Source organism: Myodes glareolus, chromosome 25, assembly GCF_982192425.1.
Source record: "Myodes glareolus chromosome 25, mMyoGla1.1, whole genome shotgun sequence".
Classification (NCBI taxonomy): Eukaryota; Metazoa; Chordata; class Mammalia; order Rodentia; family Cricetidae; genus Myodes; species Myodes glareolus.
This window is the reverse complement of record NC_142050.1, coordinates 1,364,111-1,388,615: the sequence shown is the minus strand read 5'-3', so window position 1 is coordinate 1,388,615 and position 24,505 is coordinate 1,364,111. Positions and strand designations below refer to the sequence as shown.

The window sequence follows — 24,505 nt, the reverse complement described above, 5'->3', positions numbered from 1 at the left end:
CTGTACTCTTATCTCCCTTTGGGTCACAGGTAGCTACAAAAGTTAGTGATAAATACGCCCTCAGGTTTTTAGTGATAAAATAATACATTTGCTGAGAGGTTCCTCAAAATTGTTCTGTTTTAGATACATTTATTTCCTACTATGGGGTATCAAAAAATTTGAGGGATATATGATACCCCCTCCAAATTTTTTTTTTTTTCAGAATTGATGTTCAAGCCTGTTTGGCCAGTTGTTGGTCACTTTTCCTAAGTGTACAGGGGCAGTTTATGGGTTTGTCTAGATATTACAGTAATAGCCTGCAAGAAGCAGCTGTTTGTTGAACCAGAGAAGGTGGGAAGCAGGTGATTTAGAAGAATGGTGTGTCTAGGGCTCACCTTGGTGTTTGGTGGTGACCGTAGCAACTCTCCTGAGAAGGATAAAAGAATATTTGTGGGGTGTTGTCCCTTATATATTAATTCAATGACTACAATAATGTATAAGTTAATAACATACCTTTCTCCACCAAAACTTGCCTTTTCTTTCTGAGGTGATTTTATACCAAGTTGACAAACATGGCACATCTCTTACAGAATGATAGCCGCCAGAAAGTGATGAATGTCTGCTGAAGTGTTTGATATCTTGATACCAGCACTAGCTTTTTTAGGCACTTAGGAGTCATTTTGCCCTTAACTGTTTCAAGTGCTCTAAGAGTGTCCAAATTTAATTTTACCCAAAGTACAGATTTGGAGTAGGTGACAGCCTTTGAAGGAGCTTGGGAAATTATTGTAATCTAAAGAAGGGCTTTGTAATAATTTTTAGTCATATGCTCAAATAGAGAGAAAAATGTTTTAAATTTTCACTGAGGAACTATAAATGAAAATACCATTTTACATGACGTTAAATGTCAAAGTGGCTACAGTTTTCAGATACACAGAACTTTAACAACTTCCCTGCTTATGTACTGACTGGCAGCATCCATTTCTTCATCTTTCCAGATGCTTGAGAATATTCTGTCTAGTTGCTAGGAGGTTGCCAATGGCCACATTCTGTTTTGGAGTGGTAGAGTTAGTGTCAGTTTAGAAGCAGACTATTTGGGAAAGCAGTGTGCTGCAGCTACTCTAAAATGGAGCAAAGGCCTCTGAAGAAGCTGGTGGAGTCTGTCAGTAAGACTGTCAAGAGCTGTGAGTACTCAGTCTTCAGTACTGTCTCTACACCGCGATTCCGAGAGACAGATGTTGGTCGGTGGGTTAGGTGGAAACTTCCTAGACACCATTGAGTGCTCTGTAACCATACACTAAGAATCTAGTTCTAAATATTTGGTCATTTAAAAAAAATAAGAGCCGCATATGTACCACATATCTTGAATCCCAGCACTCTGGGAGGCAGAAGCAGGTGGATCTCTGAGGTCAGCGTGGTCTAGAGCATGTTCCAGGCCAGCCAGGGCTACATAGTGGGACCCTGAGGCAGTGGAGGTTAAGACATGAGCCTGGTTTTCGGTCTCTGGGACCATAAGAACTGACTCCAAAAAGCTGTCTTTGACCTACATTCCACACACAAAATAACAAATTACTTTTCAAGTAGATAAGCAGATGAGCCATTACCATGGACTTAGACACATGTAAGCCATCAGATGTCCTGACACATTTGGGCATGTGGGGAGAGTGTGTTGAAAATACGTAAATACAAAAGAATTACCCACCAACCAAGCGTAGATTTTATTCTGTTCACAATAACAATTTTTAATTACAAGCAATTAATTTGACCAGTTCCAGTGGTTTCTGGTACAAAACTCAGTTATAGATTGATTTACTTCAGGGATTAATAGAAATCCATGCGATAATTTTAGTCAGTGAGGTGGGTGCAAGCTGGACGGCCCGAGTTCAGTTCCTGAAAATGATAGTGGGAAGAGAACTAGTTCCCAAGTGCTCTGTGTACACGTTTGTACACAGTAATAACAAATCTGTAGGGTAGGAGTGGTACCATGGCTCAATGGATAGTGGAACTTGATGCTGGGGGATGCATGCCTGACAACCAGAGTTTGGTTGCAAAAACCATGTAAAGGGGGAGGAAAAAATCCACAAAGTTGTGACCTCCCTCGCATATTGTGGCATAATTGTGTACACACATACACATATAGACCACCCAAAAACTTTAAAGATAATTTAATGCTCACCAACAGGTCTACATTTAATCCCAGCACTCAGGAGGCAGAGGCAGGTGTGTCTCTGAGCTCAAAGCTAGTCTGGTCTACATAGAGTGTGATGCTTTCCATTTTACAGTGCTTGCTATACTCAGTTTAATAGGTCAGTTTTCTTAATCTTTGCCCTGAAAATCGAGATGCACTCCTGAGGGTTTGTTTCTCAGACAGAACTACAAATAATCCTGAATGGTGGTCATTTTCAGTTTAGGCATTGACGTTATTTAACTTCAGCCAGTCTCAAACGCTTCCTTGGGACTTCAGGTGGATCGACACAATGTTAATTAAGACTTTTCTAAGCTTGACTTAACTTTCCCTTCTCCAGATCTCTTTTGCCACCCTCTATCATTTAATTCTTAGGTAACCCTTAAAGTTTTATAAATTTAGCTAAAATGGACTTAACTAACCCTGGAACTCACCAGCTGTCTGCTTCCACCAGGTCTTTCCATGGATGCTGGGGATTCAAACACAGGTCCTACTCAGCAAGCATTTTTCCAACCCAGATGTCTCCCATAGTCCATTTACTGTTTTTAAAAGGAGTGTACTTCATAACATTGAAAAGGAAATTTTGTATTTTTTTTAAAATCTAAATTCATCATCCTAATGAAATTATTTTAGATATGTCTGCTACCCATGTGTTTAATTCTTGAAAGCAGTTCCACAGGAAAATTTACAATAATTGATCAGCAAGTATACTGTTTTTAAAAAGGAATGAATTGCTGCATTTCTTCCTTTTTCAAAAGTTTTGACATTGATTTTCATTTGTGTTCAAAATCCTCAGACTGAATGGTTAAGCATAACTGTACCCTAAGGGTCCTATCCTGTCCTAACTAGTTACCTGTTTTATACTTGGATTATAAACAAATCCAGTGGCATGAGAGATGCTCACAATGGTGTGAGTTTTATCATGCCACACACTGGCTTCTCTGATGGTGACAGATTCAGAGTCTTCCCACTGCTCTGCGGGTCTCCCAGACAGCTCTGGTGGCCTTCTGCATCATGCTTTCACAGAACGGGCGTGGGCAATTTGGCTTCTTTAGGAGAACTTGTGTTTTTATTTTCCTTGGTGTACAACGTCCTAGGCCCATATGACAGAAGTTTCCTGGGCTTTGGTTTAGCCCAGTGGTTCTCAGTCTCCCTAATGCTGCAACACTTTAATACAGTTCCTCATGTTGTGACCCTCAACCATAAAATTATTTCTCATGCTATTTCATAGCTAGCAAATACTGGTATGGATTGTAGAAAATTCCGGGAATAGTTTTGGAGATAGAGGTTGAAGGAATCACGATCCACAGGATGAGAACTGCTGGTTTAGAACTTCTTAGAGGGAATCTTTAAAATTTATGACATTATAATTTATTATTTATATAATATGACCAATGCTCTCTTATAGTCAACAGCCACCAAGTGGCTCAGACCCTCAGAAAGGTAGTGACCTCACAAAGAAAATTCTTTACAACATAACTGTTGGCATTTTTTTTTAAGATCCATCTAGAAAGCTTTGATTTTGTACACTTAATGTACGTTATGTCTATTAACTTTGAACTACTTTCTAGAGTTGCATTGTCTAAAAAGGTAGGCACTGGCTATATATGACTATCTGTAAATGATTACATTTAAAATTCCATTTTCTTCATCTCACTAGCCACTGTTCAATGTCCACCTATGCATAATGACTACCAAGTAGAACAGCACAGATGGGAACACTATTGGGTAGTGTAGCACTAAAGATGCCATTCTAATCCCTTTTCAAAGTAATTATTGTCTAATTTTAGACTAGGCACAGGCAGGAATTACCTCTTGAATAGTGGTGTTGTGGCTGCAAACTCCATTCTCGTGTGGTTAACAGATTGAATATTAATCTCAGAACAGATTAACATCTTGTCACCTATTTCATTTGTGAAAAGGTGATTACAAGGCAGGCAGTGGTGGCGCACACCTTTAATTCCGGCTCTTGGAATGCAGAGGCAGAAGGGTCTCAGAATTTGAGGCCAGCCTAGGCTATAGAACGAGTATGAAGACAGACTCCAAACTACACAGAGAACCCCTGTCTCGAGAAACCAGAAAAGAAGAGGTGACTGCATCATGGTATATGGGGCTGTCTGTAGTAGACTGCCTGTGTATCTCTTATTTGAAGCATAGGAGATTGTGGAGTCAGGATAATGTGTCCTAGGGTGTCTGCTAAGCATGGATGTGGACCCCGGTTCAGACCCTGGCACCACATAAACAAAGTGGTGGCTCACACCTATATTCCTAACACTTAAGGGAGTACAGACAGGAGGGTCAGAAGTTCAAGGCCAGCCTGAACTACAAAGATAAAAGGTAAAATTTGGAAATCATAAAAGGATCACACTATCAGGGATATACTTCCACCTAGATGTAGTATGTCTTTAGAGGAGGCCCCAAATCCAAACTGCACTCCAATCTTGATATAGTAAGGTAAATAATTTTACAACTGTTCCTAGTCATTTAATGTTTAGTCTTTTAGTATCTAGAAGTGACCCTCATCCAGCATATTCCTTAGTGTTTCCAGCATCAGTCTCTGCCTTCACAAGGGCTCTGTTTTAAAGTGGCAGATGTTTGAGAACTTTACCATTCTTCTTGACACTGCTAATGATACTCAGCTTACATCGCTGTGTTCAGCAGCAACTTTTGAATGCAAGTTTTGTTTAGTTGTGTTTTGAAACCTGCATGTTTATCTCTTAAGGTATTTTGTCAGGCCCCTTGCCAAAAGTCAGACACTGAACTGCATCTCTGATCCACTTCTGGCAAAGGGAGGGAAACATTTAATATTTGTCCTTTGGCTCCAAATCTTTGGTTATTAGTATTAATGAGTTTTTAATAAAATTAGCTCAGACTTACAACAGGGCCACCTCTAGGCGTTTGTGAGTCAAAATGACATACCAGTATTACATGGTTGGCATACACGTTTCCTAATAAGCTCTGGGTGGGAGGGTTAGAAGCTGTGCTACAATCACTCCACAGATTTTGCAAGTAAAGAAGTAGAACTCTCTAGGCAGGGGTAGAAAAAGGAATAATACAAGGTAAGCCTGGAAACTTACTGTATATTGTTCTGGATGCTGATAATTCTAAATTATAGGAGAGTGAACAGCCCGCTTTCTGGCTGATAGGTTACTGGCATCTTGTTTGATGGGGCACCAAACATAATCCCTTCAGAAAGGCCCTGCTTATTACTACCACAATAGAGGGAAGGATTTCAACATAGAGCAGGAGGAACACGCAAATCATATCAGGTACGTGGCCTTGGATTGACTAACCTAAGTACCTGGTTGCAGCAGTCAGCCCTTCATCTCTAGCATTATTCCCTGAAGCATGTGGTCATAGTTGAGAAAGACTTCACAAATTGAATCCAGATCAGGAAAACCAAGGAGACACCCACTGGACCGTAACACTTAACTGGCCCTTAAAAGGCCGTTACTGGAAAATTTGCTAAAATGGAATTGCAGCCTTTCATTAAGATGTTGATATTAGAAACTGCATGAAAAGGATATAGGAAGAGGACTTTTCTTGTCCTTGCACCTCTTAGGTAAATCTGAAACCTTTAAAAAAAAAAAAGTTCAAACTGATCAATTATGAAATGGTTTAAAGCTTACTCCAGCTGGATGTAGCAGGGCACACCTGTCATCCCAGCTCTTGGAAGGCTAAAGTAGGAGAGTCATGACCGCAAGGCAAAAAATAAAATAAAAAAATGAAAAAAAATCCATCCTATGTACTCATAGTAAACCCACATCAGAAGAAACTGGAAGCTGTAGTTACTGCCCTCAGCAGCAGCATCTCCTACATGACCCAACCTGTATGTTACTATAGTGCTTCTGTGGCAATTACCCAACAAAAAAAGTGTATGAAGAGGTTATCTTGGCTCACGATTTAAATATACAGTCCACCATGATGGGGACACCATGGCAGTAAGCATGAGAGGCAGAGACCTGCATCCCCTAGTGCTTGTCCCAGAGGCCTTGTTATCTATCAAAATCTCAGTGCATTGCTGAGTGTGGGATATTTCCCTCCAAGTTGTTGGTTAGAGAGTCCCAAGAACAATATATGTCATTGCCCTTCCGTTAGAACTTGATAAGACTCTGTTGCTGAAGATCCTACACACTTTGGACTTAGAGATTTCTAAGAGGAGTTAGAAATCAAGTTATAATAGCTGAATGCTTCCTTCCCGCTGGGGTGCTACTGGAGGCTTCTGGGAGAGGAAAGCTATCAACACTCTTACCTAGCTGTGAACACTAAGAGCTTCAATAACAACTACCTTGACAAGATGTGTCCACTGGTGCAGTGGTGGCACGAATGTTTTGGGGGTAACAATTTTCTAATTGCAGTCAAGGCCTGATCCAGGGTTAGGCCTGTACCCTTGATCAAGAGCTGGTGGCAGGGAGATCACAGTACCTAAAGGGGAACCCATTGCTGTCACTTTGCTGAAAGGACATGGTTAAACCACTTTCTAAATACTTGTGTTTGCACAAAATTAGTGTTGCTCTTGGTCTTCATCAGAAAAGCTTTATTACAATAGACAACAGTTAACTCAGAGATTCCTAACTGGTCAAAGAGGTGAAATAAAGGCTGATGGATTGATTGCTCATCCCCAAATGGGGATCTATATCACCCATTCCAGGCTCAAGGAACATTGTAGAACATGGGAGACAGGAAGAATAAAGAGCCGGAGGATGGGGAGATGTGTTAGAAAATGAAGTCTTCCTTGACATGACATTCCTGTTACACTGATGAGCTCTGCAGTTGTGGTTGCCCACATGTCAAGACTGAGTTCTATCAACATTTCATCATGGGAAGGGGAAAGGCCCATGAGGCCCCGCCCCCTGAGGGATTGCAGACAGTTGTGGCTGGGGGAAGGGATATCACTTTCTTCAGTGGTATAGCCTACTGCTCTCTGGAGGTAAGCAACCTCCCACGCATGGCCAGGCAAGTAGCCCTAATTGAACTTTGGGGGGACACATAGAGAAATGACAGTGGGAAGAGGACTTGAAAAGTTTTCAATGGGGGAGATGAGAGTAGTAGGTGAAAAGGACTAAAATTCATTATATACATGCTTGAACCTGTCAAAGAATTTAAGAAAAAGTTGCATGCCTGGAGTACAACTTGTAGGCAGCTCAGTCAGGAGAGCCCCTTCCCAGCACTTGTTACCACTTACATGATGCTGGCACAAATCTCAGGGGCTTTCTCAGATTTCAACTGCCTGAACTTTGCTTCATTTACTTTTCATTTACTTTGTTGATTTGAAGGATCCTCTCTCCAGGACTTGAGTGAGAGGAAATGGCAACATCACAATTGGTATTTTTACTGTCTGTGATTAGCTGAAACCGTAACAAAGATCTCACTGCATTGCTTTGTCTTAAACAGGTGTCATTGTGTAGACATAGCTGGCCTGGAACAAACTCTGTATACCCAGTTTGCCTTGAACTCAGATCCACCTGCCTCTGCTTCCTGAGTGCTGGGATAAAAGGCGCACACCACCACCACTCCAGTCAAGTCTCACTAGTTTAAAGAGTGGCTACTTAGACCTCATATCTCAAAGGAAAATCAAAGTCATGTACTGTACATGTAGCTGGAGACAATAGTACATGCCTGTAACACTAGCATTTGGGAAATTGGGGCCATAGACCAAGAGTTTCAGGCCAGCCCGGGTTACACTGTGAGACTTTGTATCAAAAAAATAAAAATAAAAGATGGATACACTATTGTGACAAGGTAGCAAAATACAAATCGCTGATTTTCCATTCAAGAATAATTTCAAGACTGTTTTATAAAAGTGGTTGAAAACTTAAATACAGGTCTTGTTATCAGCCAGAATTGTTTGAAGTTTTGTACTGTCTGTAAAATCTGCCAACATGTGAGGAGTGTCATCGGTGCTCCCACCAGGGACCATGGCTGGAGGCTGCGTTTATGTCTGTAGTCCTTGCTGCCAGAAGGCAGCATGCTGAATGAGGTCTATGGTCTGTGTTGCTGCCTGAACCCATGTTGATGTTCATGGTCCATGCTGTCTCCAGAAACCATACCAGAAGCTCACGATCCAGGCTGCCACTGGCTGTTATGGGCAAGGAAGCTTCTTTTGTGGTGTAGATGATGACTGCAGAATCACAGCTGAGAATGAGAGACATTGAAGGGTTCTGAGAACTCCATACACCCCCAAAAAGTAGACAGGAAGCCATTGAAGAGAACCCTTAGAAACTGACAGAGAAGCGGAACTGTGTGGCTTCTGATTTGTGGGGAAGGACTTGTCTCCTAAGGGGCTGGCCACTGAGAGTTTGATCCTCCTCCAATAAGTACATGGGGAGCACAAATTGAATTTAGTGTATTTTTTTCCTTTTTCAGGGGGCACAATGATGGGGGTGGACTTGGGAGGATTGGGAAACAAGTGCGGTGGGGTTCATTGTGTGAAATTCCCAAATTAAAAAAAATGAGAAAAATAAGCAAAAAGTAAACATTTCTGATTTTAAAAACAACAACAAAAAACATCTACCAACATGCCCCATGGACCCTCTGCTGCTCTTAGAACTAAAAGCCCTGAGTCAGCTGGGCGGTGGCAGCACACTCACTCAGGCAGTAGAGGCAGGCTGATCTCTTGAGTTTGAGGTCAGCCTGGTCTAAGGAAATAGTTTCAGGACAGTTAGAGCTGTTACAGAGAAACCCTGTCTTCAAAAACCAACAACCAACCAAACAAGAAAAACCCTGAGTCTTCAAATTGTCTCCTAAGTGAGTGCCTGCTCCTTCAAGACCCTGCTCCAATGACACCGCCACTTTGAATATCTCATTTCTCAGCACTGTTTGTTGACTGAGGTTTTCTGTCCTGCCTAGACCTGCAGTCATTCAGTCCCAAAGAATCACACAGAGGTCTACATTAGTTATAAACTGATTGGCCCATTAGCTCAGGCTTTTTATTTATGAATTCTTATAACTTACATTAGCCCATAATTCTTGTCTGAGATAGCCACATGGCTTGATACCTTTTTCGACGAGGCAGTCACATCTTGCTTCCTCTGTGGCTGGGTCAGGACTGCAGACTGCAGAATCCTCTTCCCAGAATTCGCCTGTTCTCATTGCCCCACCTCTACTTCCTGCCTGGCTACCAGCCTATCAGCATCTTATTAACCAAGTACAAAAAAACAAATGTTGACAGGGTAATACCATTGTCCTGCAGCACAGCACCTTCCCTAGTTGATAATCCTTTGGTTTGTGATTTATAATACTTTATTTAACACTTCATAACTGGTTTAAGAGGAGCTGTCCACTACATGGATGATATCTTGTTGTCTGATCAAAACATAGATACCTTAGAAAGGCTGTTTGAAAAAGTAAAGATAGTGTTACCTAAATGGGGATTGCAAATTGCTCCTGAAAAAATCAGAGAGGAGATTCTGTTAATTATGTAGGTTATAAAATAGGTTTACAAAAAATTAAGACACAAAAGGCACAAATCAGGAGAGACTGGTTATGAACTCTTAATGACTTTCAAAGATTATTAGGAGACATCTCCGGCCTACGACCGGCTGTTGGGACAACACCTGATCTAATAATTCATTTAAACAATACCTTGGATGGTGATAAAGATTTAAACAGTCCCAGAGAATTAACAGCTGAAGCAGAAAAAGAACTGACAATGGTTGAAGAAAAATTACAGGAGGCTCATGTGGACAGGGTAAATCCAAAGCTTAGTTGTATTCTCGTCATATTGCCTTCCAGAATTTTTCCTACAGGAATCTTGATGCAAAGAGATGATATTATCTTGAAATGGATCTTTTTGTCACACAAAACAAAGTAAAAAATTAAAAACTTTATGTGGAAAAAGTCTCTGAATTGATTATAAAAGGAAAATTGAGACTTCGTCAATTAGCAGACATAGACCCAGCAGAAATTATAGTGCCTTTCACTGCTGATGAGATAAAAAAAACGTTGTGGGAAGACAATGAACCATGGCAAAGAGCTTGTGCTAATTTTCTGGGAGAAATTAAAAACAATTATCCAGAAAGCAAAAGAACTTCTTGGATTCTTCGTCGAATTATCCGGAGCCTGTACATTTTATACTGAAGCTAATAAATCAGGGAAAGCAGGTTACAAATCAGAAGAATTGAGTAAAGTGAAACAAAGTCCTTATGATTCTGTCCAGAAGGCAGAATTATATGCCATTCTTATGGTGCTTAGGGATTTTAAAGAACCTCATAATATAGTTACTGACTCGCAATATGCAGAAAGAGTTATCTTGCATATTGAAACTGATGAATTTATACCTGATGATACAGAACTGACCTCATTGTTTATCCAGGTACAAGACATGATCAGGAACAGGTTTTGCCCTATGTATATAACACACATCTGATCCCATACGGGTCTGCCAGGTCCTCTAGCACAAGGTAATGCAGATATTGATCAATTATTGATTGGTAGTGTGCTGCAGGCATCTGAATTTCATAAAAAATATCATGTCAATAGCAAAGGCTTGAAGAAAGAGTTTTCTATTACATGGCAACAAGCTAAGGAGATTATAAAGAAATGCCCTACTTGCTCTTTCTATAACCAAACACCACTGCCTGCAGGGACTAATCCAAAGGGTACTCAAAGGAATGAAATCTGGCAGATGAATGTGTTCCACTTTGCAGAATTTGGCAAATTAAGATATGTATATCACAACATTGACACGTATTCAGGTTTCCAATGGGCAACTGCTTTAAGCTCAGAGAAAGCTGATTCAGTAATCACTTATTTATTAGAAGTTATTGCCATCATGGGTATACCTACACAAATAAAGATGGATAATGGTCCAGCTTATGTTTCTAGGAAAATGAAACAGTTTTTTGCTTATTACAATCTGACAGGTCAAGCAGTTATAGAAAGATCAAATCGAACTATAAAAGATATGTTGAACAAACAAAAAGGGGTGGAAAATACCCCCAGAAATAGGTTACATAATGCTTTATTAACCTTGAATTTTCTCAACGCTAATGAGAAGGGGACAATGGCCGCAGAAAGACATTGGATAATGAAAAAGTCTGCTGAATTAAATCAAGCAATTTATTTCAAGGATGTGCTGACCTCACAATGGAAGCCAGGAGATGTGCTGCGTTGGGGAAGGGGTTTTGCTCTTGATTCCACAGGAGAAGAAAAATTGTGGATAGCATCAAAACTAATAAAGGTTCGGTTTGAAGAGGAGAAGCCTCTTGGAAGAGATAAATAACAACTCATTCACAAGGGTAATAATCACAGCAAAGGTAAGAAAAATATATAGGTTGGGGGCAGGGTTCTCTTCTTATCTCCACAGGAAAACACTCATTTTCAAAGAATTCAAGGAACCCTGGATATTTGAATACTAGTGGATAGAAACCATCTACAACCTAAAGAGGATCAGCAATAAAACCAAATAGTTTAGGTAAGTATTACTGTTTTTTTTAATATGTACTAATGTGCATTTATTTATAAATATGTAGAGCTGGTTTTGGAGTTGGACTATGGCTCAGTCCCTCTTCATTTCCAAGCCTGTTGATAAGAGATATTCCAGAGTTTCTGTCTCATGTCAAGAGCCAAGATATGGGACAGAATAATAATAGTTTATAAATTTTCTTGGCCTTTCCCCACATCTGTTTGTCTTTATTAATATATATGTCTGTATATGTCTTCATAGATAATGTTTAACTTTCCCATAACAAACAATAAATTTTCCTGCAGTAATCTTTAAAGTTACTAGGATGAAGATGGGGCCCCACAAAATCAACTCCACCTGGTTTCTATGATGTCATAATGTTGATAGCGCTACTTTTAGACCTGTTTTTTGGTACCAGCTGCACAAGACAGTTCCGAATGCTGCACAATTTTTGACAACACTTTGGCCAGACCTCTTCAAAACACTCAGAGACTATTTGCAACTTTCTCACACCAAATGTTAATATTGGAATTTTACCATCATTTATTTTCACAGGATCCCCTAAGAAAAACGTCATCCCCATGACAGCTGGAAGCAATTTTAGAGGATGACGTCCCCTCTACCAGTAGAGTTTGCCCTCAGATCTAGGGACATCATTTAGGGGTTGGTTATAATTGATATAGGGATGAGGGGATGGGGGAGATATTTTACAGGCTCAAGGGTGTAGATCATTAATTTTGAACGAAAAAGGGGATTGTTTGGTGATGAGATAATAATATATTGGTATTTGTGAGTTACTGTTTTTAGAAAATTATATTGGTGTTGATTCTTGTACATTGATATATTGAACATTGTATGTGAGTATGCTTCTACTTCTATTTGTATTGATATATATATATACACATATATTTACATTTCTACCTCTGATTAAGATATTGTCTATGTAATGATATACATTGTTTACATTTGGAGGTCATTGTCCTCATTCATTGCACAGTTGTTTATTCTCTTAGTCTTCAAGTTAGACAGATATAAATCAATAGTCATATATGTTTGTCATACTTATATTTAGGCTAATCAGGTTATTTAGGTGCATAGAGATCGTAGTTAGTATAGATAGTATAATCTTCAACCTCTTCAAAGAGCTGTAGAAAATGGCCTTTAATCTCATCTAGAGTTCCGTACTAATGAGACACAATTACTCCTGGCATCACCGCTCTACTCCCGAGAGAACGTTGAGTACCAAAGACACTCCACTTGGAGCTTGTCTTCTTCCTGGCAGAACTGGCCTTTGGGCAAAGAAAAAGCCCATACCTTGACCACTGACAGAATTACAGAATATCCGTAAATGGATTAAAAACAGGATTGTCTTATCTTGCCAAGACAGGGTAAGAGAGTTCTAAAAGGTTCCTTGCTTTTGAAAATGGCAGGTCAGTTACATCAGGCCTTAGCCAAAGTTGGTTGACTCAACACTGCAAACGAGACTTTGGGTGATTGCCCAGGTAATCAGTTGTCTCTTCCATTTGTTGCACATTTTGGAAGTTTCCCGCTTGTACTTCCGGGCTGCTTCAGTAAAATTATTTCCCTTCTCAGATCTTTGATGGAGTTGAAGATTAGATAGTTGTAGTTACCCTCTACATTACTTAGACTCCTTGAAATAGAATGTTTAGTAAAACTCTTGTTATATGTTTCTTGCTTAATATTGTTGTTTGTAATTTTATATTTATTATTTGTTTCTATTGTATATAGTTGTATTTGGTTTTGTTCTGTCTTATTTTAGACAAAAGGGGAAGATGATAGGGGAGTTCAGCTAATCACATTCTGTCCGTGGGGCGTGTTGCCCTAAGGCAAAAGTTTACCTATAAACCTGGCGGGTACGCTTCCCCCCCACTTGCTCTCTCTTGGCCCCTGCGTTCCTGATGAACCTTTGGGACTCTGGTGTAAATTTTCCTTCTGTTAATTAAAGCTGTATCTTTTGTACTAAGCTAGTCTGGCTGATTTTTAATTATCGATCGACCACGCCCGCTACAATCGGTGTCCCTTAAGACTTAGGCAATGAATAAAAATAACCATTACATCCTATTTCAGGGCTGCACTGGTATAGTATGCTTCCATTAAGAAGCAAGATATCTTAATTTGGTCCATAAAATAAATGTTATTAGGCACCTTTGAAATTGCTTACTGTCTAGATTTTCAGACACTACCCTAAGAACTACCACATTCTTCAAACTATAGAAAGTCCCGCATGTTGTAAACTGAGTATTTACAAAGAACTAGTTATTTCTTTCTCCTCACCTTCCTTGACAAACAAGGAAAGAATCAAGAAAAAGCAAAGGAAAACAAAAATGACAACCAGCTGTCACTTTCCACTTCAGTCCCCTCAAGTCACAGAATCAGACATTCAAGAGATTGAAGACTTTGACATCACCCGGGACGACACTCAGCTGTTACTAGAGAAGGACCAAGGAGTCGTTAAGTTACCAGTTTAAAATAAGAAATAGAAACGGGGGTTAGAGAGATGGTTGATGTTTAAGAGCATTTGCTGCTCTTGCAGAGGACCCAGGCTCATTTCACATACTGGCTTACAACCATCTGCAACTCCAGTTCCTGAGGATCCAATGCCCTCTTCTAGCCTCCAAGGGCAGTGCACACATGTGGTACAGATATACATGCTGAGAAGACACCCATACACATAAAACCAAAATAAATCAACTTTAATAAAGAAATGGAAACAGAGTCCAGATGCTTTAAGTCTTATCCCCACCCCCAGGCCTAACGCCTGGTTTCTGTCCTGACTGTACATCACCTGTGCATGCCTAAACATCACTTTCTAAGTCTGGAACGAGAGCTACATGTGTTACTTTTACAAATTTCCGTTTTGAAGCCTGCAGATCTGGTAGAAGCAAAACACTACGAACTACTCAGTAACAAATTCACATACCTATTGGTATCATAAGAGCCAACTAGCTGTGACTGCATTGAATTACTCAGTGATTAACTCTGCATCCTTTTTGTCTTATTTTACAGTCAAGAAAAGTGAGGTTCAATGTCTCATACGCCTTTTCTGTAGTTTGGCAGAAAGACCCAGTGGAAAGCTTGCTGATGCCAGACTAGACTGCAACACGTTTCGGGGGATCCTACACAACATATTTGGAATGACTGATGATACATTGATGAATAGGGGTAAGGAGTCACAACAAATTGAAATGAACCAACCCAAAACTGAACCCACCCGAATGTCGTTCCACAAGACTGGACTTTCTCTCAGTACCAAACTAGAAAGGAATAATCCTGGCAGGAGAGTGCTGCACACAGTAGCCAGAGGGAACGTGAGGATGGCTTTCAATACAAACCCACGCCAAATTTTGTAGCTCATAGCAGGGAAGTTTTGAGAAATCACCACCACTGAACTAAAGAGTCTGAGGGCTTTTAATCATGAAAGTACAAGCCACAGAAGTGAATCATGAAAGTCCAGGTCACCAATGTGTAAATCATTAATTGGCTTTTTTCCTTCATAGAAATGTGTCAGTGCAAAAAATGACATTTTATATTGGAAATATTTAAAGTCAATGTTTAAAACATGAAAGTGATTGGTATATCTAGTTAAGTTCTGTAGTAAATCATTAAAATATACATTTTGTATAAGATTTGACACATGCATATCCGTGAAACCATTGCCACAAACAAAATCATCAATATACCCTTCATCTCCAAAGATCAAATAACATTTGAATGTTTTTCTATAGAATACTAAAGTTTCATTGATAACTTTAAAAATTGGATTGGCAAGATAGGTCAGCAAGTCTGGCTTCCTGAGTTGCAGTCCCCCAGAACCAACCTAAAATGGATGAGAGACAGTTCCACAAGGCTTTGACCTCCACACAAGGCCATGGTACATGTTCATGCACTCACATGTGTGTGCATGCGCGCACGCACACACACACACAAATGAGAAATACATAAGAACTTAAAAATGTTTAACATTAATAATTTAGTTTGAGGCGTGGAAACTACAACAGATTTCATACCGCTTTTTATTTTTGATCATTAAACTGTTGCTAATTAGCTCTAGATTTTTTTGGCTTTAGCAACTACATGAAACACCACAAATGAAGATCATTATTGCTCATTGTGTGGAATGACTATTCTGCTCTAGAAATAAAGAAAAAAATCCACATTACCAATAATTTTGATTCTTTCAAAAGCTAACACCAAAACAGTTCCCCCTTGATTTGTAATTAAAGTTTTCTACATAAATGGGTATGTGTGTGTGTGTGTGTGTGTCTTATAAAACAATTACAATACACTTACACACTCCTTTTCCTTTTCAGTGTTCCATGTATTTGACAAAGACAGTGATAACTATATAAATGTACAGGAGTGGGTTAAAGGACTGTCAGTGTTTCTCCGAGGAACTTTTGAAGAAAAGATGAAATGTAAGAAACAAATACTAACTTAGTGCTATGACATCAATCCTGTGTTTAGTGTGTTCGTGCAGTGACAGAGCCGTCACCCTAAAAGGGACAAGAGAGCATTTTTCTGGAGCTGGTTAACTAGAGTGACCACAGCTGGGAACACAGATTCAGGTTTACCCAATTTGCATATTTGTGACCACAAAGTCATAGATCAAACACTTTTAAAATTGATGGCAGCATTGGGTAGGTGGTCACAGCACAGCAGGGAACTTGTTACAGGCCTCACTGGTGACATTCTTAGCTTCTGAGCTGGTAGAAACATTCCAAAGGAATATCCACCAGGATGTCAGATCACATTCAGAGGAGAAAATAAATGGCCATTTAAAGTAGCTAAAGATAGTCAAAGGTAATTAGGCTCTAGACTCCAAATATTCCAAAATTGCTGGAGTTCTCATTAGTCAACCTTAGTAGATGGAGCTTCTTCCAGGAATGATTGTTCACAGGTGAATGCTTATATAACCAAACAGATGAAATCAGTGTTCTCTACAACAACCTTGAGAAAATGCCTCATGAGATGGTTCGTCAGGTGGGGGCGCTTGCCACCTGTCAACCTGAACAAAATTCCAGAACACACAGTAGGAAAGAACCAATTCCTGAAAGTTGTTTGCTGACCTCTATGAGCATAAATGCATGCATGCATAAATGTAAAAAAAAAGTAAAAAAGTAAAAGAAAACCCACAAAAGAGAAATTGGGAGACCCAGTTGTGACCCATTGCCTTTACTGAGTCTGTCATGCTCAGCTGTCGCCACTGTTACAGTCCAGTTAAGAACAGCCACTGAGGGTCCACTGACAAGACTAAGGTTTCTGAGCCTGTGAGCTCAGCAGAAAACAGGCCTGGAATGTACACATGGGTTGTTTGGGTGTCATTTGTTGGCTTTTCACTGAAGACGGTGTGTGTTCAACTATATGAGGATGAAACTCAACATGCCCTAACAACCTAACAACACTAATATCCCTCTGGTCTTCATGACTGAGGAGAGGAAAGTGAGAGCAGACCAAAGATGATTCTAAATCAAAGGAACGCTGGGCACTGGGAAGTGTGCCGATCCGCAGCTCTGCGCAGCAACAGCTCTGGTCTACCCCCCCAGGGTAATGTCCATGTCCTATGCTTTATTCCTGCTGTCAGGATTCCCTTGGATGAATTCTGGAAACAGAATAAAAACTAATTTAGATACCAGTTTTCAGAGAAACAAACTGCTTACCATGTCCATTTGCTTAAGAAAAGACTATAGAGTTCTTTGTAATTGAGCAAATTTGTGTATCTTTTTGTTCTTCCACTTGAATTGAAGAGAAGATGCCTGAAGGACAGAGGGAACAGTGCTGGCTGCTTTCCCAGAGGACCCAAGGTTGATTCCTAGCACCCATGCTGGCTGGCTCACTACTGTCTCTAATCTTTAGTCTAACTCCAGAGGATTCAATACCCTCTTCTGGCCTCTGGCAGGCACCTGCACACACCCAGGACACACTCACATAGACACATACACATAAATTTTCTAATAAACATATTTCTAAGCCAAAAATACATTAACACTTTAGAGCAGTATTTTGAATAAAAAAACTTCTCTGCCATTCAGTAGTTCTGTGCCCCTTGTAGTTCTCCTCACATTCACTATTCCATGAGGTAGTTCCCACTCTGTAGTGTCTGGGAGTGCAAAATAGTGCTGGGGACTGAATCCAGGGCCTCACACACTTTAAAACAAGCACTCTAACCATCCCTCACTCCAATTCAGCTCCTCCAACTTTCCAGGGTTCTTACACAAGTCTCACTGAGAAGTGAGAAGCGAGAAGCTGTATCGTACCTGTGGCACATGATTAAATAGCTCCGAAGATGATCTGTCTTTTCTAATCCACTTCCTCAAATGCTTCTGACACATTTTAGGAGAGGCTCATTTGGGGAACACTGTTTTCTACAGTAGGTTTCTTCTTAAACTTGTATGCGGACTGGAGAAATTCTAATAGATACCCATCTCATCTGACACTCGATTTTCTTCCTGGTTTTTGCTGAAACATTCAGCTACACTACTAAACTCCAAGAAAGCTACTTCACTGCTACATCCCCAGGACATGATATAGAAAGCATGGAAGTCCCTCTCAGGAGGGAAGCTTGCAGATGAGGTAGATGGGCAGATGCAAGGAGATGAACACATTCACTATCTGGGGGAGGGGAGATCCTTTTGTGAGGATGAAGTAAAGTGTGTGCTTAATTTTTATAGTCTATATGCAGAGAATACAAACACGCTACACACACATATATAAACATACAAACAAAAGTTGGTTAAAAAATCCACCTCATTTATTGCAGCTTGATATACTTTCAAACCCCAAATCCAGGAACCTCTAACGGGGTATTTAATCCTGTGGAAAGAAATTTAATAAGAAGCACTTTATTATAAAACCTCTGCCATATAGTGGATCAAATCAGTAATTGTATTTGTATCATTTATTATCTTATACTAAAATAACTAATGATATCTTATTGGTTCAATTTTTGATTTCTATGTTTTATAAAGTCTGTTTTGAAGTTTATTATTTAACTGGAGATGGTTATATTTCCCGGGAAAAGATTTTTGACATGTTGAAGAATAGTCTCTCCCAGCAGTCCCCCGAAGAAGAAAATGATGAAGGAATAAGGGAGTTGGTGGATATAAGCCTGAAGAAAATGGTAAGCATGGGCATGGCGATGCACTGCATTCAAGCGAGTAGTTGCTGCACAGGCAGGGAGTGAGCAATGGCTGTTCCTCCACAGTGAGTCACTTCCCCATGGACAGTTCTCACTTGCATTTTATTTGCTTTTCTGATCTGTCTCACTGAAAGAAAGGTGCTCGGTACATATGGAATGGTTTGGTGATTACATAATCATTATGCAAAATAAATGTTAGTTTAATTATTTTAAAATATTACTACCAGTAAAACCTTATTAATTTGGGAGGAAGCTAGATTCAACAGATGTAAAATTTTGTGCTTTGTGTCTTCATGATTTCATTCTTTCAATTTATCCAAACCCTCATTTTAGCAAAATAACCACAATATTTGATCCTTACAGAGTGCTTATTACATAGCAGGCCTTTCAGGGTTCTCTATAGTATTAATTCGTTTTATCACACACACACACGGGGTGGGGGTAGAGAAAGAGAGGGCGACAGGGAAAGACAGACACAGACGGGGAGAACGATGAGGCATCTACATCTGTAGAACACGCTCTGGTGAACACTAGCGGCTGCTCAGGCTGAGCGCAGATGCTGAAGAATCACGCACAGGACATCCCAAGTCCCTTTCTGAAAAGGAAATGTTTATAAAATGTGCATTTTTCTCATGGCCACTCACACTTATTTCTAGATCAGATTCTAGTTATGTACAAAAATGAAAACTCAAGGACATCCTATCCAATTCAATCTGAAGCAGCAGCTTAAGGCATTCATAATTCACAGACAGTTCCCCTGTCCTGGATTCTGCACAATATATGTAATCTCTCATTAGCCTTGTCCAGAACACTTTGCTGACTTACACCCCTGCTTTCTACTGTGATTCAAGTGGACAGAACTTTACAGGCTCCCCACACCTAGAAGGAGCCTGGAGCCTCCATTCCATGAATCTAGCCCAGTCTGGACAGTCACTGTGATAACTCCATTTGCCTTGCCCTTAACGGCTGACCTTTCTACCTAATGAGCTCCCAAATAAAGCCTTTTGAGAAGTAAAATTGTGCTGAAATATCTGAGCCACATTATACTTGTATAACTGCAAAAGGAGCAGTAGAATAATATAGTTCTTCCAGTGTGTCACTGACAGGGCTGCACTGTGTATAGCTAAGAAGACTTGGGTCAGAAGAATAAATCAGTGACTTCTATTAAAAAATACCCATAGATTTGTGTAAATAATGTCTTCAGCAGTAGGAACATAATAGTTTTACAGGACAGTCTAGATAATTAGTTTTCTATGGCAAAATTAAAGAAGACTTTGATCATTTATCATGAAATCATCTTTCTCTCTAGGATCATGACAATGATGGCAAGATCTCTTTTGCAGACTTTGAAAAAGCAGTAAAACAAGACAGGCTTTTGTTGGAGGCCTTTGGACCATGTCTACCAGATGCAAAGGTAGTTACAAATACTATACTTAAAGTAGATAAGAGAAAATTTTCATTAAAATTATATAACATGTGTGTGTGTGTGTGTGTGTGTGTGTAAGGTATGCATGCCATGCGCTGGCCAGTTTTATGCCAACTTGACACAACCTAGAATCATCTCAAAGAGTTACCTGAGAAAATGCCTCCATTAGTGATTGATGGGGTTTGGCTCAGTCCATTGTGAGGGGTTGTTATCCCTGGGCTGATGGTCTTGAATTTTATAAGAAAGCAGGCTGGGCAAGCCATAAGAAACAAGCTGGTAACCAGCACTTCTCCACGGCCTCTGCACCAGCTCCTGCCTCCAGGAGCTACTACTTTGTTTTGAGTTCCTGTTCTCATTTCCTTCAATGATGGACAACAGTGGAGGTATAAGCCAAATAAAATAAACCCTTTCCTCCCCAACTTGCTTTTGATCATGGTGCTTCATTGCAACAATAGTAACCCAATCTAGGTCACGCCACAATGCTTGTGTGGCAGCCAGAAGACAATTTGTAGGAACCTATTCTTTCCTGCAGCCATATGGGTCCCAGAGAATTGAACTCAGGTAGTTAGGTTTCTAAGCAAGTGCCTTTACAAACTGTGCCATTTTCCTGTTAAGTTAAGGAAACATCTAAAGGACTAGAAAATAATACATGATAGTCTCTCCCCTTTGTAGCTTCAACCCATTACAATCACAAAGCCATCAGCCTCATTCCAGTTTGGGGCTAAAGACATTACTATTTCAGTAATTATAGTTAACAGACTTGGATTTAACTTGCTACCTCTTTGGCCACACAAAGAAGAAAGGAATAAGCATGTGCCATGTAAAGGGGCATGGAAAGGAAGGGAGAGCGACTGATGAATGAACATAGCTAAGCAAAAATGGACAGGACTAGGGATACCATTTAGGATTGAGCAGCCAGCAGAAAGTCAACTGTTGTGAAGTAATCTTGAAGATGACTCCTGCCCCTTCCTCTTCCTCATTCCCTGCTTGACAAGGCACATGCCTATTCCTTTCCTATCATGGCCACTACTGTGTATGAAGTGGATAACCAAACATTCTTCTCACACTCACAGAACAGATCAGGAATGCACTTATGAACAGAGAACCCACATAACAGCTCCTCCCATGAAGGCCAGAAGTGAAGTTTCTGGACTGCCACACACTAAACTACATGGAAAATTATCTTAACCATTTTTAGCAGTACAACCCACTCTCCAAAACCTTTTCCTGCTGTGAAGATGCAATTCGGCACCAATGAAGAATTTCTCATTCCTCCTCCCCTCATGGTTGCACACTGCCTTTACCAGGGTCCTGAGGTACAGAAACATAAGTAGCCTGATTCAGATATCATTTGTTCTTTCCAGCTCTGTGTTTAGGTTGTTAATATACTTTTTACCTGAGATTCCAGCACAGCAATCTATATAACCACCTCTTGTGAATGGAGAACCTAATCCCTTGTTGGCAATTTCCTGAAGCATCATCCAGCATTGAAAAGCCATATTGGCAGAGCTGATAGCACCCCACGGCAACTGAAGTAAACCTTATTCTTATGACACGGTCAGCCACAACTCACTGAAGAAGGTCCTTAGGGACAAGAACCGCATGCATAGAGCACACGGTGCCTTCTTAGTTTACTTTCCCAGAAAGAAGATGGAAACAGTCTGTACAAAACTACATGGTCCACTGACATAGGACAGAGTACAGATGTGCTGACAGGGTAGAGACCCACACTTTCCAAAGTTAATTCATTCTTAGATTACCATAATTCATGTAAATTATTCTTAGAAGCTACAATAGCATGTATATTTCTAGATCTCTAATACCAACTCTGCTCTAACATTGTATCGGCATTTTTGCTTTACAGAACTGCCTTCATTTTGAAGCTCTGTTATTCAGAAACAACCTGACTACTAGTTTTTGAACACAAATTTCTCAATACCTGCATTAAAGTCAGATCTGGTTGCATTAGAGATTGCTATATTTATTTCAAACAATGTAAATACTGTAACATAAAACTAATCCAGTTTCTGCTACCCTGAGTGTGGATCCAAAGAGGATGTACACATCTGCAAACAGTTTAAAAGAAACACAGAAAAATTAGCTTACTTTAAAACACCAGTAGTAAGCTATTGTAAATCATTAAAATGATAAACATAAAAAACAAACAGAAAACAAAAGGATCTCTCCAGAAAATATCAATTTAGCTTGGTGTGTTAGTACACACCTTTAATCCCAACACACAGTTGGCCCAAGGTCAACCTGGTCTACACAGAGAGTTCCAGCCAGCAACAGCTACCCAGTGAGACCCTGACTCAAAAAGAAAAAAGAAAGAGAAGATAGATTAACTTGTTGGCAAGCTATATTCTTCTTCTTTGTTTTCGTGGGTGGGTATACATATCTTCCAATTTGTCCTCTGGAGTCTTTGGCACAGATGAAATCACCTGGTTTAAGAAGAAAAATCACTCAGCAGCAGACAGCAACAGATAGTAAAACCTGGACAGAAATAAGTAAAATGTAGGCTAAAAGAACAATACACAGGAACAACCAATTTAAGACTTATTTCCTTACAAATGTAAGAGTAACAACTAAGAGTGGAGGGAAGGGAGAGAGTATAAACACGCCAAAACAAACTAATCAATCAACCAACAAAACAAAATAAAACAAAAAAAACAGGAAGGTTTTAACAGATTCCATTGAAATTCAGAAAATCATTTGGGAATTCTTTGAAAACATATTTCAAAAACCTGGAAAGTCCAAAGAAATGGATAAATTCCTAGGCAATATATTCATGGACCAGCTTGAACCTTCTTAAGATTAGAAGCTACCTTGTTACAAAGTCAAAATAGGTTCATTCCTGTTTTCTGTAAAACTTGTATTTGACCATGTCTTTACCCATATTCTGGAATTTGACATGTTCCAGACCTTATTCCTTGACCTGTATCTTGTGAAATGTTTTGCTCAATAATTTTGAGATGTTCTGCCAAATTCCTACATAACTAAAATTCCTGTGGAAACCCTCGAACCCTGACAACCCCCTCACCTTGCAGTTCTTGAACTATATGAATTCTACTCTCTATTATGTTCAATGCTATTTTCTATATGAATCTCACTACTCAATTATATTCAATGCTATTTTCTCAACCCTGCTTTAGGAAGACAGCCCTGTCTGACAGAAAACAAAGCTTGCTTAGTTCAACTAAAAGAATTTGGGTAATGGTCTTTATTCTCATTTGGTGGGATTACTATTATTACCTTTTAAAATTAACTCGAGAAGATTAAAGCATCAATAAAAGTCTCTAGAAAAGTAATGTCCAAGACCAATGGATTCACTTTTGAATTCTACTAACCCTTAAAGAAGAACTAACACCAATGTTCCTCTAACTAGTTAAAAAAGCAGAACATTATTATCTAACGCATTCTATGAAGCCAGCATCAGCCTGATAACAAGTCATACAGGAACCAACAAACAAGAAAACTATAGCCCAATTCCCCTGATCAACATAAAAGTAAAAAGTTTTCAATAAAATTACTGCAAATTGTCAGGGGCTGGAGAGATGGCAGAGTGGTTTATAGTACTACTGCCTGCTCTTCCAGAGGTCCCGAGTTCAATTTCCAACAACCACATGGTGGCTCACAACCATCTGTAATGAGATTTGGTGCCCTCTTATGGCCTGCGGCCATACATGCAGTCAGAACACTGTATACATAATAAATAAATAGATTATTGCAAATTGAAGACCACATTAAAATCATATAACCACAACAAAGCTAGTTTTACTCCTGGAATTTCCAGGAAGGTTCCCACATAGGAAATACAGCACAGAGACTCAAGAACAGAAATTACATGTTTATCTCGGTACATATTAGAGGAAGGCACAGAATTTCCTTTAATATCAGAAATGAAGACAAGGGTGTCCATTTCTTTCCATCTTATTCAATCTAATATTGTGAGTCTAAGTCAGAGCAAAAAGACAAAAATAAACAGAAAAGGAAATGTCAGATTATCTCTATTTGCAGACTACACAACCTTATACTTAGAAGACTCTACAACCTTATACTTAAAAGATTCTAGTCTCATCTAGAAAACTCTTAACTGTGATAAACAGTTTCATCAAAATATACAAAAATCAATAAAACCCAGTAGCCTTTCTATAAAGCAATGAACTTGCCAAGAGAAAAAAAAAATCCCATTAACAATAACAACAACAAAACCAAATGGTTCGGAAGATGGCTCAGGTGAAAGGTCCTTGCCATGCAAACACGGCCTGAGCTCAGATCTTCAACCCAAGGTCAAAAGGTTGGATGCAGTAGTGTACACCTACAGCAATTCACTGGGGAGACAGACAGTAGGCTGTG

The 24,505-nt window shown here is 39.6% G+C and overlaps 2 protein-coding genes across 5 annotated transcripts in view; one reads left to right on the top strand and one right to left on the bottom strand.

The window, feature by feature from the left end:
* The first annotated feature begins 149 nt into the window (after window positions 1–149).
* LOC125402096 (calaxin-like) lies at window positions 150–22,119 on the top strand. Of its 2 annotated transcripts, XM_085683846.1 has the most exons (6): window positions 150–1,160; window positions 14,595–14,750; window positions 15,899–16,003; window positions 18,554–18,705; window positions 20,033–20,137; window positions 22,014–22,119. In XM_085683846.1, the coding sequence occupies exons 1-6, from the start codon at window positions 1,103–1,105 to the stop codon at window positions 22,068–22,070; spliced, it is 633 nt and encodes a 210-aa protein (XP_085539972.1). In that variant the 5' UTR covers window positions 150–1,102; the 3' UTR covers window positions 22,071–22,119. The 2 variants fall into 2 exon arrangements, with proteins under 2 accessions (XP_085539972.1, XP_085539971.2); XM_085683845.2 differs by having other exon boundaries at window positions 20,033–22,119.
* Rbm48 (RNA binding motif protein 48) overlaps window positions 6,682–24,505 on the bottom strand; it is a 28,915-nt gene continuing 11,091 nt past the window's right edge. Inside the window, exon 5 of one of the 3 annotated variants that reach the window (XM_048436598.3) lies at window positions 6,682–17,187. In XM_048436598.3, the coding sequence (XP_048292555.3) occupies window positions 17,056–17,187 (132 nt within the window). In that variant the 3' untranslated portion in view covers window positions 6,682–17,055. Of the gene's footprint in view, window positions 17,188–18,314; window positions 22,643–24,505 lie in introns of those variants that run through there. The other 2 variants (XM_048436607.3, XM_048436612.3) reach the window with 2 other exon arrangements.